Source organism: Nansenia antarctica (genome assembly GCF_963989245.1).
Source record: "Nansenia antarctica genome assembly, chromosome: 1".
NCBI lineage: Eukaryota > Metazoa > Chordata > Actinopteri > Argentiniformes > Microstomatidae > Nansenia > Nansenia antarctica.
In genome coordinates this window covers 8765612-8782557 of record NC_137674.1, presented here as the reverse complement: position 1 = coordinate 8782557, position 16946 = coordinate 8765612, and the positions used below count along the sequence as shown (strand labels likewise).

Sequence of the window (16946 nt, the reverse complement as noted above, 5' to 3'; positions counted from 1 at the left end):
CAGTTTTCTTGGGTCAGAGGTAGAGGGTTGAATTTTGGAATGGTAGTAAGAAGCTTTAGCAGCTGATGCAGAGGATGTGTAGTTGAGGAAGAGAGAGAGATAAGGTTTTAGGTCATATGGGAGGCCAGGTTTTATCCATTTCCTCTCAGCTGCCCGGAGCCCTATTCTACAAGCAGGGTGCAGGGTTTCAGACAGCCAAGGAGTGCGCGGAGAGGATCTTGCTGGCCTTCAGGTCAGTAGACAGAGAGAGTTGAAGGATGAGGAAAGAGTGGACAGGAGAGTGGAGGAGGCTGCATCAGTGGATAGAAGGGAGAAGGATTCAACAAGTAGATAAGATAAGACAGAGGAAGAGAAAGCAATGAGGGAGAGAGTACACAGATTGCAACGAGAGGATACAGTGTGTGTAGAGACTGACTGGGAGGGGGGTGGATTTGAGGGGAAGGGAGAAGGATACAAAATGATGACAAGGTCGAGTTGATTGCCCGCCTTATGAGTCGAAGGAGAGTGGGACAGGGTAAGACTGAAGGAGGAGAGAAGGTCAAGTACTCCAGATGCGTGAAGGTTCTCTGACTGGATGTTGAAATCATCCAGCAGTGAGAGCGGTGTGCCATCCTCAGGGAGGAAGCTAAGAAGGACATCCATGTCATCTAAGAATAAACATGCCACATTATTTCCGTATGGCTAATGGAGTGAAATACTCTGATAACAGAAGAATAATATGATTGCAGCAATGTTCACAGTAGGCTTAAACTCAATCAATTTCTCCTCCTTTTCTCCAGCACTTACTTACGTAGCAGGTCCTGTGCACAATTGTGACAGCAGCTGGTGAAAGCGGGAAAAAAGTCGGCAACCAAACAGGACCAGACTTTTATTCTGAAAAATGTAAATAAATGTCAACGTTGTTGAAAACCAATGACACCAATGACAAGCAATGGATTCGGTGAGTAATCCCCACTACTCTACAGTAAGCGGGGTAGTAGTGGGGATTTCTCACCGAATCCATTGCATTGCAATATTTTGGCTTGACTAGCGAGTTGGTTGCCGACTTGTTTCCGTTTTCACCAGCTGCTGTCACAATCATTATGATGTCGTCTTTGGCATTTCAAACTCCAACCCCCTGGTGACTGAAAGGGTCTTAACAGCAGGTTTTAACGGAGCTGTGCAGATGGTAGCTCTGTGAGGGACTCACAGAATCAAAGGGTGATTGCTCTGGCTGCAGTTAGCCAGCCCACCATTTGACTCTACTGATCACAAAGTACTGAAAGCAAACCTGCAGAGGTATCACTATGCCCCTTGTCTTCTCCCAGGGTAAAGATGGCCCCCCTGGCTCCATCGGTCTCACAGGGATCCCAGGAGAGTCAGTAAGTACAATCTCTACACTTTCCAGCTGTAAGTCTCCCCCTCGCCCCCTCTCATCTCCCTATCTGTCACCTTGCTGTCTCTTCTGTTCCCCCGACTTCACTCGCCAAAATGTAAGAAGGAAATAAAACAGATAAAACCTGTAAAGAGAGAGAGGGAGGTAGTGGAAAAGCAAAGTCCTGAATTGTTACACAGACGACCACTAATCAAATTTCAGAATTCATTAGTGGATAGAGGCAGATCTGAGCGCTTTATGTGTGAGGATCGGAGGCAGAGGCCCAATCTGTTCTCAGCACCTGCTTCTCGTAATGAGCATCTGTCTTTATTCAAAAGGAGGAAGGGAATGGAGGCATTTCATAAATTCTGGCTACGGGAAAATGTTGGAACGCGTTGGCCTGCCGTAGCGGTGAGGAGGAGGAGATAAATGAAGGCTTGGTGATAGATGTCTCTCTTTTCTCCACTATTTACAGGGCCCGTCTGGAGACCCCGCGGTACCTGGGAGAGACGGGCTGAAAGGAGAGAAGGTAGACTTCAAATCGACTTTTCACCTTTTTTAAAGAACAAGATATTCAGCAATGATGTCTCTTCACAGGTTGAGGGGTGCTAGGAAACTCGAGGAGATGCCTTTTACATTCTGACTGTGTGTGCCATCTTCACTCACAGCTTCTGCCATGTCTGTCAAGTTCTATAGTAACTTCGGTTTTGATGTTTGACTTTTACACTGTTGCACTGACAATTACAGGAGAATAGGCTTTAGTAGGACTGGCACAGAACACTTTACAGAGAGGTGATAAAAGTGTTGTAAGATAAAGTAATGTACTGTTTGAGGAAGTGCACAGCAGTGCCTCTTAGTGAAGTTACTCAGCTCCATGGCTGGGGAAGATACACCTGCCATGACTGTCCTTCAACTTCCTGCAGTGTGCAGTGTGTGTTTCCTGTGCAATCACATTGAAAGGATGGGGCTATTCAATCCATATGGTGTTCCACACAGTACGGTATACACTCACTGGACACCTTATTAGGAACACCTGTACACATTCTCATTCATTCAGGTGTTGTAACGGTGTGGGTAATGTTTTCTTGGCACCCTTTGGGTGTGCGGAATCCAAGAGAACACCTTTGGGATGTGATAGGATGGGAGATTCACAGCTTGAAAGTGCACCTGAAAGAAGTGCAGGAATAGTGTGACGCAATCATGTCACCATGGACCAGAATCTCAGAGGAATGTTTCCAACATCTTGTGGAATCAATGCCACGAAGAATTGAGGCTGTTTTGAGAGCCCTACCCAGCCCTACCCAGTATTAGCATAGTGTTCCCTATAAAGTGTTCGGTGAGTGTGTGTGACTCTGTGAATGTGAATGTGAGTCAATGATGTTTTAGCTGTTGTTTTGGTAATTCTCCTACTGCTGGTGTACAGTTTGGGCCTTGTACAGTCTGCACGGAGATCTCTGCTCTCAGTCAACACTCACAGCCCCCTCTGATAAGGAAACAGATACAGAGAGCAGACAGATGGTAAAACACTTGCTGCTCTCACAGACCCAGGGTTTACCCCTGTTGTTGTGTGAAATGATTCCGGGTGAGTGGCAGCTGCCCCGCTTTTTACCCTTCTGACACCCCCTGCTTCCCCCCTGCGTGTCTGTGTCACTCAGAGCCCTCCACCCCGTAGAGATGACGGGGCCGATCTGTCACCGGTGGGGGCCCTGGGCAGTGGGACCTCTGAGTCACAGCTGTCTCTCTGTTTGTTTTCTAGGGTGATTCTGGTGGAGTGATTGGGCCCCAGGGCCCGCCCGGACCCAAGGGGGAGCCTGCAGAGCCTGGACCTGGAAACGCGGTGCGTACTAGATAGAGAGGGCACCCTTGTAACCCTTTATGTGACCTTGCTGGCTGTCTTACTGTGTCTTCATTCTACACCACAATCAGACAACCGTTCTCCCCATATGTTGACTGTATCTCCTGTGTGTTCAGGATTGTACATACACGTAACTGATTTTGTTCAGATTTAGCACAAACCACCCAGCAAGTATTTTTCAGGTTGTTGAATGTACAGAATGTTTCACTGACACACACACACACACACACACATACACACACACACACACACACACACACACACACACACACACACACACACACACACACTAAAAGTTGTAAACAGCTGGGACAGCAATAAGCATGTTGGCAGAAACAGCGTCCCTTAGCTGCCCTTACATCATGGTGATGCAATGCTATTAAGTAATCCACCATTCAATAACACCAGCTTGGGTAATGGCCTATCCACCCACATTTTGGGACTTAAAGCTATCGAGGCACTCTGTTTTATGGGCCCGGCTTTGCATATAGAAGTGTTCATTACAGACTCACCTACCACCACCAGAGCTCAGCAACACAGGGTGCAGTCTTGGTTGACGATGCTTTGCCCCTCGCAAGCTGTGATGACAGATCACCAGCAATTGCTCTCAGGCTAGAGCAATCATGTTTGTTTGTACACGGAAGTGCTAAACTGCACATTAAGCATGACAGCGGAACTACTCATCAAGCCGGAGCTAACGTGTTCAGTTGAGCAGAGTAAAAGTGGAAAAGGTTGAATGCAAATAGGCTCAGGCAGAAGTATTTAAAACCTCTTTTTAACTGTGCTGGCTCTGTGAAGGAAAGTGTGAAATGGGTGCAGTGGGCAGAGGAGGCCAGGGTGCCAGGTGTACAGCTGGGCCGTGGGCGTTCTGCTCTCCTGTTCACTCTCTCAGATGTCTCTGCTCCACGGCTACCACAACAGAGCACAAGGTTCTCATCTCCTGTGCCCTGACTGGAGGGAGCCGTTCAGAGAGAGAGGGAGAGAGAAACCATTAAAATTGCTCCCTGCAAGTATGGGTCTCTGAAAAATGGATGTCTGAAAAATGGCTTTCTAAAGTCATGCTCTTTCCTAAATAGAAGGAAATTTGGGCAGTCACCCATATTACGGCAACAGCCGGTTAGATTTGAAAAATACCCTGTTGTACTTTGACTGTTGAACATCAACGCTCGATTGCTGTTACATTGAGTGTGTGTAATGATGTTAGCGGATAATATTACCCCTCTGGCCTTACTACGCATGCTTAAGCACTTCAAATCATCACTTGCATTGTCTGCCTGGCCTGCACACATAACTAGATGATCAAACAGAAAATGTTTTCATTACTTTTTCTGCACTCAATTGCAATATCCCCGAATAATTTAATTTGTGTGTGAGTGGAGACTGAGAGCCTGCAGAATGTAGCTTTGCTGAACATAAGGCAGTTATGGATGTCAGTCCATTACAGGTAATTTGTCTTAGTCTGTATTGCCTTCCTTATTGTTACCTCACCTATTGCAAATGTATTTGCTCTCCACGCGTTTTCATGAAGGGAAGGGTACTGTAACTTCCTCTCTAAAACTGCTGCATTAGCTGGAGGCAAACTTTGGGACAAGCTCATTTACATTGTGCAGTGCACGACCTACTTGTAGCACTAATACATGCTGACCACAGAAATCAATTTCCCATCAGAGGTGTACAGTAAATAATGCTTACAGTATCCCCAATCCCAATCAAGGCTTTTCTGTGTGGCGTGGCATTATTGGTCTCACTTCACATAGAAACTATTACACATTTTGTAAAAGAGTATCGAACAGCTTGTGATGCAACGCCTGCATTCAGACTGTTTGCACTGTCGGTTGTGGTTTAGAGAGATTCAATATCCCCATTTGAGCTGTGTTTTTGTCTGAACCTCGTTCTCAAGTGCATTGCTGTATGTAGTCTTGGTTGTGAGTAGGGTTGCAAAATGTAGGGAATTTATTGGAAATACTGCATTGCAGTAGTCAAGGCAGGATATGACAAGTGTCTGAACCAAGTGCAGGAGCGTGCTGTCGCTGTGATGTTCGCCGCACAGGATAAGTGGTTGTCAAGGACCACCCCAAGGTGCTTGGCTGTCTGGTAGGTCACTGTAGAGTTCTCTACTGTAATGGAGAAGTCTTGGAGAGGGCAGGCTTTCCCAGGGAGGAAGCTCAGTTAAGTCTTGTTAAGGTTGAGCTTGAGGTGATGGGTTGACATCCAAGCAGAAATGACAGAAATGTCTGCAAGACACGCAGAGACACATATTGCCACCTGTGAGTCAGAGGGAGGGAAAGAGAGGAAGAGTTGAGTGTCATCTGCGTAGCAGTCGTAGGAGAAACCATGTGAGGAAATTACCGAGCCAACATTACCCCACCTGTGACAATGTGACAGGGTCTGATGAAAGGGTCCCCAAGTAGGGCAATGTCATTTTTCAGTTTTTTCCAGATTATGAAAGGGCAGATTGTATGCTTTCTGAAACAAGTTGATGAAGTTATGCATATTTGAATGTTGATACCCCCCAAATCAACGAACCGAGAAGTTCAGCCTCAAAGTTTTCACAGACACTTTTCACCAGCAGGTAATGGGTGGGAACAATAGCTGGTTAACTCCACCCCCAACCACTACCCCAGGACAACCACTACCCCATTACACTACCTGCCATTATCTACCTGTCATCTGTCAGTGGAGTTGTCAGCTAACCCTCAGGAAACAAACTCGCAGGGCTGACACATTTAAATTGCTAAATAATAATAATAATAATAATAATAATAATAATAATAATTCAAGATTCATGATTATTGCCACGTGTGCCCACAGTTTATTACATCCCATTATACAAGTAGCTACAAGAGAGTAAAATGTGTATGGCTTCAGTTTCAGTCGACATTGCAGCAGCAAGAGAAAACAAAATGGCAATGGAAAAAATGACAAAAGGAAACAATAATTATGTTGTGTCTGTGTGTATGCATTTATCATTATAGTCCATAATGCATCTAGTGGGACTTGTGTAGTTCCTTCCCATCCCAACATGCAGACCTTTTCACCAAGCCGTGATACATATTGACGATAAATCACAGCCTCTCAGGCATTGTGAGGCATTGGGGGTGGCGGTAGCCCTAGAGGTTAGATAGGCTGGCTAGCAATCAGAAGCAATCAGCTGGTTTGATCCCTGCCTAAGGAGGGAGCTGCATATGCTTGAGCAAGGCACTTAATCCCTAATTGCTCCAGGGGCGCCGACTATGGCCGACCATGTGCCTAGAGCAAAAAATACAAAATTCCAACAATTGACGGACAAGTTGATTGCATTGCAAATAAAACCTTCATTTATTGTTGATTAGCTAATCACTTAGTCCATTAAAAAAAAATCTATGTTAATCAGGAAGGGATATTTGAAGTCTCCAGTCATTCCATTGGCACCACTCTTCTAATATACCACTCTGGGGTTGACTTGGTCGGTCTAAAGGGGGTCCTGTATAATACGGTTTTGTTGTTAAAAGGAAAAAATGACAAATAATAAAATGTATCTAATGTATCGAAGTCAAATATCATCAAGTTTGATGAAACTCTGAAGAACCCCCCTCCCCAAAAAAATGTTTTAATAAAAAGCTGAAGATGAAGATTTAGTTTTAAAAAGTAAACAATGGCAGGTAAATGTACAGAGGGATAACCCATGTATCCCAAGGGCGTAACCATACCAAATCTGCAGTTTTATACAAAGGACAATGGTGAGTGGCACGCAGCAGTATGTCAGCAATTTATCCATGCCACAAAGAAAGTCTGCATGGGGCGAAAGCTTTTAGAGAACACCACCATCATCCAATTAAGGAACAGCGTCTGCTTACTGTAGGTGGAGCTCACCGAGCTGAAGGAGCAGCTTCTTACCCTCCTCACCCCAACCACAGACGCAGAACTCCTCAGGGACCAGCTCAGCCAGACACCAGCTGAAAGCACATCCAACATAGGACAAGCACATCCTGACCAGAGAGCTGAAGGAGGTCAAAAATGCTATGATGAGGCACCACTAAGGGAGGTGCTTCACAGAGACCAGTCCATGGAGAGTCTGAGGCAACAAATGCAGCTCCTCAAACACCCACCACACTGACCCCCCTCAAACCCAGAAACCTGGTGAATGACACAGAAATGGTTATCCTAATTGACCTATCGCTAAGCCACGCCCCAAAATAGAAATTGTCCAATCATATCACAGCAAAAGTCACTACAGGCAGAAAACTCGGACAAACAACTCGGTAATATCTGATGGTGAAAAGCTTCTAAACAAAATATTCTTGTCTTATCTTTAAAAAAACATGTCTATTACTTGCTGTGGTAAATCAGAAATCAGAAATTTGCCAACTCCCGCCATGTAAGTAATTGTAATGTCATTCAGTCACGGTCGGTCAGTCAGTCACTCTCAGTGAAGCGTTGTTTGTTTGTCCGAGTTTTCAAAGGGGGCGTGGCTTTGCGATAGGTCCATTGACTCAAATAGCAAATTCATCAGGGAAGACCACCCCAGCATGACGACTCACCACTCCCCTGCAACACAGACCCCACTCTCACAAGATAAACGTGTCTACAAGACAGGATCATGCTGGGTTCACTACCACAGGGCAGACCATCACAGGGCAGACTTCCACCCCAACCATGGCAACCAGCCAAGTCTAGACCACCAGCCCAGAGCTGGCCCCCCTCCCCTCCATGTAGCCCCACAGCAGGACCAGCACAGCTATCCAGCAGTCCTCAGAGGATCAGGGAAAACTGCAAAAACATCCATGGCACAACAGTTAACAAGGCAGCCAACAGCAGGAGGACACCCACTACCCACTCAACACCCACTACCATACCGTGAAGCGTGACTTGCATACTAGTCTACTACGGTCCTACTCTAGTCTATCTTCCCCCTACCTACACCTAATCACACTGACCTAATTACTGAGAAATAGATAAGCAATGCTTTTAATCAGCATTTAATGTTTCAGAGAAACAGTGGTTTGGCTGACCATTAGATTACATAAGATTAGATTCAACTTTATTGTCATCTCACAGTACAAGTACTATACAATGAAATGCAGTTTAGTATCCAACCAAAAGTGCAAATAGTGATATAAGGGCACACCATTAATAGAACAAGAATGGCAGTGATAGGTTACAGCGTGTGCAGAGGTAGTATTATAAAAACGATTTAAAAACAAGTACTCATGTTTAGTATTTGATTGACAACACTTTGTTGCAATAACTGTTGTCTGTAGTCTGTGACCCATTGACCCCACCAGACACTGGATATATTCTCTGGTGATGCTTTGCCAGGCCTGTAGGGTGGTAAACTGATCCTGTCAGTTTGTTTTGAGGTCTTTTTGCCTAAAATATTATCAGTCACTTTGACAGTCAAGAACTTTCCGCTTTTTGGGCCTGAAAAAGTATTTGTTGCTATGGCAGTATGTTTGGGGCCATTGTCTTACTGTATGATGAAGAGCCATCTCCAATGGATTTAGAGGCATGTGTTTGTACTCGAGCCGACACAATGTTTTCTGTACACTGCTGTCAGCAGTAACATAATCAAAGCATGTTTCACAGATAAAGTGGTAAGCTGTAAATGTTGGGCAGGTCTCCAATCTTTCCTCTTGCAATCATACAAAATCGTTTTCCAGACCTCTGCGTGTATTTACGCCTACCTCCTGGAGAGTGTTCTAGGGTCTAGAACATGGACAGCTCATTGACAGCATACTAGACATTGACAGCTCTCTTATGATTGCACAAATGAGGTGACGGAACACACCGTATACTTTTCTTTTTTTCTTTTTTTTTCATATCGTCTTTTTTAAATACAGCATTTATTTTTTTAAATGTTTTGATACAGTAGAAATTATGACAGGAAGGATGGGTGAGAGAGAGAGAGAGAAGTGATTACATGCAGGACATGTCCGCGGACGGAATCAAACCGGGAACCCTGCGGTTACATGGTCGACGCTTAACCCACTACGCCACCTAAGCGCCCCAACACACCGTATACTAATCAGAAAGACGTGTCAAGCTAATTTTCCAGTACTTTTGGTAGTGTTCCAATACTATGTATAAAAAGGGTTCAAAAAAGTAATTTTTAGAGTATAGAGTATAGAGCTAAAAGAAGATAACATGCTTCCTCTTTCCAATACTGTATATGCTATTCCCCTCTCAGTGTGTTTCCCCTGTAAAAGAAAATAATAAAATAAAAAGATACATTAGTAATTAGACTGTGAACACTCAAGATGCATGATGAAGGCCAAATGGCCAATAACATAATTCCCTTTATCAAGCATTAGTATTTATTAGTAAAGTAGTTTCTTTTCCGCTTTGTTTATATTTCTGTCGCTCACTCGCAGTAGTCTGACATGCGCTTTTATTTTGGTTTCACAGCTCATTTACTAGACACTTTCACTCTTTTCAAGATGATGGGCCAGGTATGGACAGCGGAAAGCAATTTCTCTCATTCACTCGCTAAAGTGTTTCCACTAAACCTTTCTGCAAGTACCTGTAATTCTCCAAATAGCCATGTAATGTCCTGTAATTTCCACCAATTCAGAACACAACATGCTGTGCTGTTTGTTTTTTGTACCCAGGCCCATGTTTCCATGAAAAGTTTTTTTGCAACCCTAGTTTTGAGACTCATTCTGATCACAGTGTTCCTCCTGTTCTGCAGGGTGAGGGTGCGTCAGGACCCAGAGGATCACGGGGGCCAAAGGTAGGAGAACAGGGCTGAAGCAGCACACCACCACCTGCAGTATTCTCCAGATAGATCAGTGATTCCCAGTAGCAACAATCTACTTTTGCAAACATCTCATGAACTGCTCTACCCATACACTGAATTAACCCATTTCACGGATATGTGTTCGGTCAGATTGGTGATGTTACTGCCTAACAGCTCCTACAGTATAACCTCTCATTCTACCTTTGTTTGTTTTGTCAGGGAGAGAGGGGTGTTCCTGGGGTACCAGGAGACCCAGGGGAGAAAGGCGAACTGGGTGTTGAAGGACCCATGGTGAGTACAGTGGTATTTTTATTGTGGTCCATATTTGTCTAGAATAAGAGATCCGAATGCCCCTTGCTGTGGCAGCTTTGACACACTGTGTTAATGTCCTTCGGGCCAGGGACAGACCAAATGACAGAGTAAGGTATACGTAAGACACTCCCACAAACAAACAAACAAACAAATGTGCTATTCTGTGTCTTTGTGGTTGACCGTTGCGAGGGGGCAAGGAAGGCCACTCAGTCTGAGGATAGGTAAACACTGATCCACGGATGGGGGCCACCTTGCAGAGAAACTCAGTGTTGGAGGAACAGCTAAATAGTTTGCTAGCTGAGCTGGGGCCTGCGGCTGGTTAGGCAATGGAGGAAGAGTCGAAGGGGCCGTCTCTAGAGGAGGGCTGCGGGGCTGCACCAGCGATACGCTCCACGTACCTGACTCAGCAAGAACCTCAGTATCCAGCAGAGCACATAGCTCGCAGAATGAGTCGGTGTGTGTGTGGATTAAATTAAAGGCACGGCGGCCAGACTTTGTGTGAGTCCGGCACGACCACATCCACTCTAAAGTGGGCATCTCCTGGATCTGGTCAAAACCAGAGTCATGTTTTGTGTGAGAGAAAACAGGACACAGTGGTAATGAGGGAAGTTGACACACACACTCTACGCCTTAGCCAGGGCAACAACCAAAATGAGTAACACCTAGAGAGAAAGCTCTCACCCACACACCAAAATAGTGCAGCAATGAAGCCTCACTAAGATGATGGAGACGGCTAGCATGCCTGAGCGCAACAGGTAGCTTGCCATGTTGGTGCTAGCCCTGTTCACACAAGGAAAAAGGAGCTAGCAACTGTCAGATGAGCTGCATGCTCAGGTCATAATAACAACAAATATGCAAACCATCCACATGCTAGCAATAGCCTACATGAGGGACCTAGACAGTTAAACTTAAAGAATTACCATCGAGCTAGCAGGGGTTCAAACAATTCAATAGAATTGCAAGCACACAAGCTAGCTACAGACGTTCTCATGTTAGCCTGCTAGTTCAGAGAGTTAGGCCTACAACTGAGGTGCTTGCAAGGTTAAAACCAGTGAAGTTGGCTGATAACTTATTTGATAATCTTCTTTAGAATGATGAACTGTAGGATTTCAGGAGAATCATAGGCTTCTCAGTAGAACAGTTAAGTTAGTGTGTAGCTAGCTACAAGAATACAACTACAGTACACAGTAGTACAGTCAGAGAGTGAAGAGTGGTGATAGGTGGGGCTATCAAACATCACTGGCCAGCTGTACTAGGCTTTGTTGAATAGGGGTCTAACCGAGTTGACTGAAAGAGAACAGTGTCAGGGTTGTTGGATTCATGCAATCAATAGAGCGAAGGATGTCTAAGGACGACTACCAAATGTAATTATTGGATTGTGTGCTGGAGAGCTGTTGGTGTTAACAACATGTGATGTGTTATTAGGGCCCCAAAGGACACCTTGGGGAGCCCGGGATCGAGGTAGGCTATGTGGAAAAATACCACTCTCAAGATTTACATAAAAACCTGCATTTTCTTGTCCATTTATTTGATTCCAATGATATTGCAGTATACAGTACATTTTATGATTGAATAAATGATACATCGTATCATTCGTATTTCAGAGTTCTGTTTGAAGGTTAACTCGAATGGATTTAGAGTTGAGGTATAAAGTCATTGGGGTGTGTTCTGGTGTGGTGTATTCCAGGGCTTTCGTGGACCCCCAGGTTTTACAGGCCCTGCTGGAGTCCCAGGGAGAGAGGTGAGTGGGATCAATCCTTCTTTCTTCTTCTCTGCTCTACTTCCATCCCTCTGCCTGGCTCACTCCTCCGCTCTCTCGCAGCAGGGAGACAGAGACATCAGCAGATAAAAGAGAAAGCATGTTCCGAAGGAATGTTGTCTACCCCCCCCCCCCTCCGCCCCCCCCTGCATGAGGAAGTGCAGTGTGTCACAGTTCCTGGACATGTCCCTACAAACGAGATGAATGTCAAACCATGGGCTAAGGGGTGCAGCGCCGCATGTCTCCTCAGTGTCATGGCTGGGTGATAGCTGGGGGTATCATTAGCTCTTCTCTCTGTCTCTCATTTACAGGGCTCCGCTGGTCGAGAAGGCCCCCAAGGCCCTGCCGGACCCCCAGGTGAACCAGTAAGTAAGCACCCTTATATTGCTGGAGGATCAAGTTGTCTAATGCCTGCCATGTAACCACAGACAACCACTATTTTGAATCTTACTGAAAGCACAGGAGATGATTTAATGTGTTTTGCTAGAGTAGAATAGAATTATATGGTTCAATGACCTGAAAGAAGAATATAGCTTAAATAATTAACATCAATTAAACATCAATTAAATGTAATGTCGTGTATGGTTGTCAGAGTTTCACATTGACAATGTTTCTCTTCAACAGACTGCCCTGCCTATTCTTGGAGATATGGGTGCTTTACTCAAGGTATTTTTGTTTTGTTTTTTAGTATTGAATGAAACACAAAACACAATTCAATCAGGTTTTATAGATGTGCTGAAAGGCAGCAACACATACGACATACACACAATGCATAATGCAGTCATTGGCAATCCCATTAGGATTTGGGGTATTTGATTATCGTTATAATAATAAATAGTAATTTAACCATTCAGTCTGCGATCAGGCATTTGCAGAAAGATTTACTCTTGAAGAAATAAGAAGAAAAGGTCTAGCTACTATTATCCATTGGATAAGAATAGATGATTATTTATCGCTTTTACTGTCATCATAGGACATCATAACAACATTGACTACAGGTGAGGAAACGTATATAAACACATATAAAGTTATGTTTGGTACTGTACACAATTATCCTTGGATTTACTTTTGCACTTAACTTTTGAACCAAATGAATATCAGTTACTAGATACAGTATTACTGGCAAAAGCTCTGGAGTGCCCCCATCAGGATACTGGGGATACTGTGGTTAGAAAAGGTAAAAGAAATGTACATTATATGAATTCCTCATATCGCTCAAGAATGCCAATGTAAAGCATTTCTTATTTTCCCTGATGCTTGTTCACTTTTCAACCTTGTAACAAGGTCCAGGGGAGACATTCCTTCTCTTCCATCTCCTCCACTCTGGCATAATGAAACACTGCTTCAACACTGCTGCAATGATTCACCAGATAAATGGGGAAAGGTGGCCACATATGATGTATTTACAAGAAATACCAGTATGTGGTTTTGTTGCAGGCTTGGAGACGCCTTGATTCACTGAGCTCGGTGATGAAGTAGAGAGAAGAGAGGAGTCAGAGGGGGTCATATCCTCTGCTGGGTGCAGACACAGTTGCTTGATGGGAATCTGCTTAAATGGAGGACTTGAAGCATGACAGTCTCAGAAAGGGCATTTTTATTGCACCAGACAAAAAGGAAGCTCACTTAAATGACAAACGTTTCCAGCATTCTAGCTGTTCAAAGGCTGTATGGATGTTTACAATAAGGCTTTACATGAGCCAACTTGATGACAAGAGTATGGTGGTAGATTTGGGTCTTCATGTTGCAATCACACAAAACAATTTGCAATCAAAAAAATACTTTTGCAAGCAATTATTTTTAACAACAGTTTGCTCAGGTTATGAAAGGGTAGATTGTAAGCTTTCAAACGATGTGTCATACATTGACATCTGAAACAAGTTGAAGAACTTTCGCATATTTTAATGTTGATACCCCCCAAATCAGTGAGCAGAGAAATCCGGCCTCAGAGTATTCACAGCCACATTTCAGGTAGATAATGGGTTGACTTGTAAAGTCAATTGCCAGGTTTCACAATTCCTGATATGAGGACCTTTTCATCAAACCGTGTCACATATGGGGTCAAAAGTGCAAACAAAAGACCAGGCAACCTGGTCTGCAACCCCAAAAAATTACTTTGAAACCGTAAAAAAATCAATGTAAACCCCGCCAAAAAAGATTTTAAACCCAAATAAAAAACGTTGCAAATATTTTTTCTTCACAAAACGTTTACAGCTGTGTAATATTTGATTGCATATCTTTAGCCGTGTTGTTTGTCTCAAAAGTTTTTCTCTCAACAAAGACAGAAATTTTACCCTCTAGTAATGGCCCAACATGACAGCCTGAGCAAAGGGGGGCAATGCAGCAAAAATAGATTTCAAAATACTGCAACTTTTTTTTTATTGCAACATTGAGACACACATCTACCTCCATACAAGATGAGCAATTAATTTTTTTTGTTAAAAAGATCAATCCAGATATAAAATAAACTCCCATTATGTATCTTTATAGAAAGCTTATTTGTCACCCACCCTAGTAGTCATGTATAATGTGTTAAAAGCCTGTAAATAGAGGAAACTGAGGCTCTTCTTTATGTATTTCCTTAGTACATCACTGAGTTCAGTTACACTCTACACTCTACACTCTACATCCCTCGTCAGATTCAGATTCAATAAGAGAGAATTTGCACAAAATGTGAAATAGCACACAGCTACCCCAATAATACCCCCGTATTTGAAACCTTTCATTATGCTGCTTTAATGTTCTCAGACCTCAAAAGGAAGAGCAGATAACGTTCTGCTTAATAATTACAATGATCATGTCCCAGACTCATAATTTGCATACATACCTTATAGCTCTGCTTATGCTGTAAATGACTCCTAGTGAGTGAATTGTAGGCACTACTGATCTCTAATTGGATAAGAGACTATGATATTTGAGGTTTGCCTCAGTCCACACTAAATACTGAGTCAATGTCACTGAGTTTGCCAGAGTTCACTTATTCACCTAGATGAGTCCTGCTCTTAGTGGGATCGCATTACTTCAACCTTGCTTGCAGAACCATTTGGAGGACATTTTGTGTCAGCCAGTGTATTGTCCTCCACCCAGGGGATATGCAATAACAAAGGTAGCAAATGCGCTGCCCTGACTCATTGATGATATCTCATCCATGTCACAACTTGCCTCTTGCCCCTCTGTGCGTTGCCAGAACGCCTGCAGTGTCTGCCAGACCAGAGTGCCAGGGCTGCCCGGGCAGAAGGGAGAGAAGGGATCCCCCGGAGCGCATGGGATGGAAGGCATGGAGGGAGAGAAGGTCCTGTCCTTACATAATGTTGTCACTTCAATTTGGGCCACACATTGATGTTATCGTTTATCTTGCCATGATATATTTGTTTTGAAGAACATTTTGTGTTTGTGTGTGTGTGTGTGTGTGCGTGTGTGTGTGTGTGTGTGTGTGTGTGTGTGTGTGTGTGCGTGCGTGCGTGCGTGTGTGTGTGTGCGTGTGTGTGTGTGTGTGTGTGTGTGTGCGTGTGTGCGTGTGTGTGCGTGTGTGAGTGTGTGCGTGTGTGTGCGTGTGTGTGTGTGTGTGTGTGTGTGTGTGTGCGTGTGTGTGTGTGTGTGTGCGTGCGTGCGTGTGTGTGTGTGTGTGTGTGTGTGCGTGTGTGCGTGCGTGTGTGTGTGTGTGCGTGTGTGCGTGTGTGTGTGTGTGTGTGTGTGTGTGTGTGTGTGTGTGTGTGCATGTGCGTGCGGATCCATCTATTCTAAACAGGGGGATCCAGGTGTGCGAGGCCCTTTTGGTAATCCAGGGAAAGAGGGTCCAAAGGTAAACAAGTACACGATAGTACTGATGATCTTACTCTACACATGCTTTTATTATACCATAAATGTCATATTACTTTAGTAATTCAAGTAATTCAAGTAATTCATCCTTTTCAACATTGCCAAAGTGAATTAGAGAAGACAATAACCAGAATGTTAGTAGCCTGTTTTATGCCTGAGGATAATAGTTATTGTCAAGGTTATTAATGGTTAATTATTAAGGTTATTAATCATTTTCTCAATTGAATTTCGGTGGAATATTTATTTTTACCACACTAATAGCTGTGATTGTCTGTGGAATCGTAACCCAGTCAAAACCTAGTTCTGTGAGTATCAGAGATGCCGGCTGCCTAAGCCGTTGCCATGGATGCAGTGTTGTAAATATTGTAATTGTTTATTTATTGTATGTGTGTGTAGGAAAATGCACCATAAGAAACAATTTGCTGTTCATTTCAAAGCCATTAAATGTTTGTTTGGAGAACTTACTGTATAAAGTTACACTGAGTTCACAAACACATGAAACTTTGATGCAGAATGAAACTTGCTTTGACTGTTTTATAACTGCTCTAGGGAGTGAAAGGAGAGAGAGGATTCGCTGGACCGATAGGAGACAAAGGAGATGAGGTGGGTAACGTTCCTCTGATCCCAAATATTACTGATACTGTATGATGTCTACAGTACTCCCTGCAGTCCCTGTACATGTATGCTCCATGTTATTGTTTAACGTCCCAGTGTATGTTGATACAATATACAAATATAATATATCATATAAAAAAGTTGATACATATTTTTGTATGTTTTCTAATTCTTATGATCTCTCCAAGGGTTCTCCTGGAGTCCCAGGATTTCCAGGTGCAACAGGTCGTACTGGGGCCCCTGTAAGGAAATCCACCTGACTCCTAACCATTCCTAGTTGTATTGCATGTGTGGAGCCATGTGACTGATATTTTTCATGATGACATGCTGAGATTCACTCACACTGTTTCCTTGGCCCAATCCCGATTCTCTTTTCTACCACTTCGGCTCGTTTTGGAGTCACTCGTTTTGGAGTCACTCGTTTTGGAGTCACTCGTTTTGGAGCCATAGCCGTAGTAGTTCCCCGGGGGAAATGGGACAACCCTTCACGACGTCATCCGTAGTGTAATGAATGGGTTAA

General features: G+C 43.8%; 1 protein-coding gene across 1 annotated transcript in view; it reads left to right on the top strand.

The window, feature by feature from the left end:
- Nucleotides 1–16946, top strand: part of LOC308150556 (uncharacterized protein) — a gene marked incomplete at both ends in the record, with an annotated part of 119042 nt that overhangs the window by 81732 nt on the left and 20364 nt on the right. Inside the window, 12 exons of the mRNA XM_080523374.1 lie at nt 1308–1361; nt 1830–1883; nt 3111–3191; nt 9877–9918; nt 10144–10215; nt 11924–11977; nt 12307–12360; nt 12620–12661; nt 15180–15284; nt 15741–15794; nt 16361–16414; nt 16615–16668. Coding sequence (XP_080379500.1) covers nt 1308–1361; nt 1830–1883; nt 3111–3191; nt 9877–9918; nt 10144–10215; nt 11924–11977; nt 12307–12360; nt 12620–12661; nt 15180–15284; nt 15741–15794; nt 16361–16414; nt 16615–16668 — 720 coding nt within the window. The remainder of the gene's footprint in view (nt 1–1307; nt 1362–1829; nt 1884–3110; nt 3192–9876; nt 9919–10143; nt 10216–11923; nt 11978–12306; nt 12361–12619; nt 12662–15179; nt 15285–15740; nt 15795–16360; nt 16415–16614; nt 16669–16946) is intronic.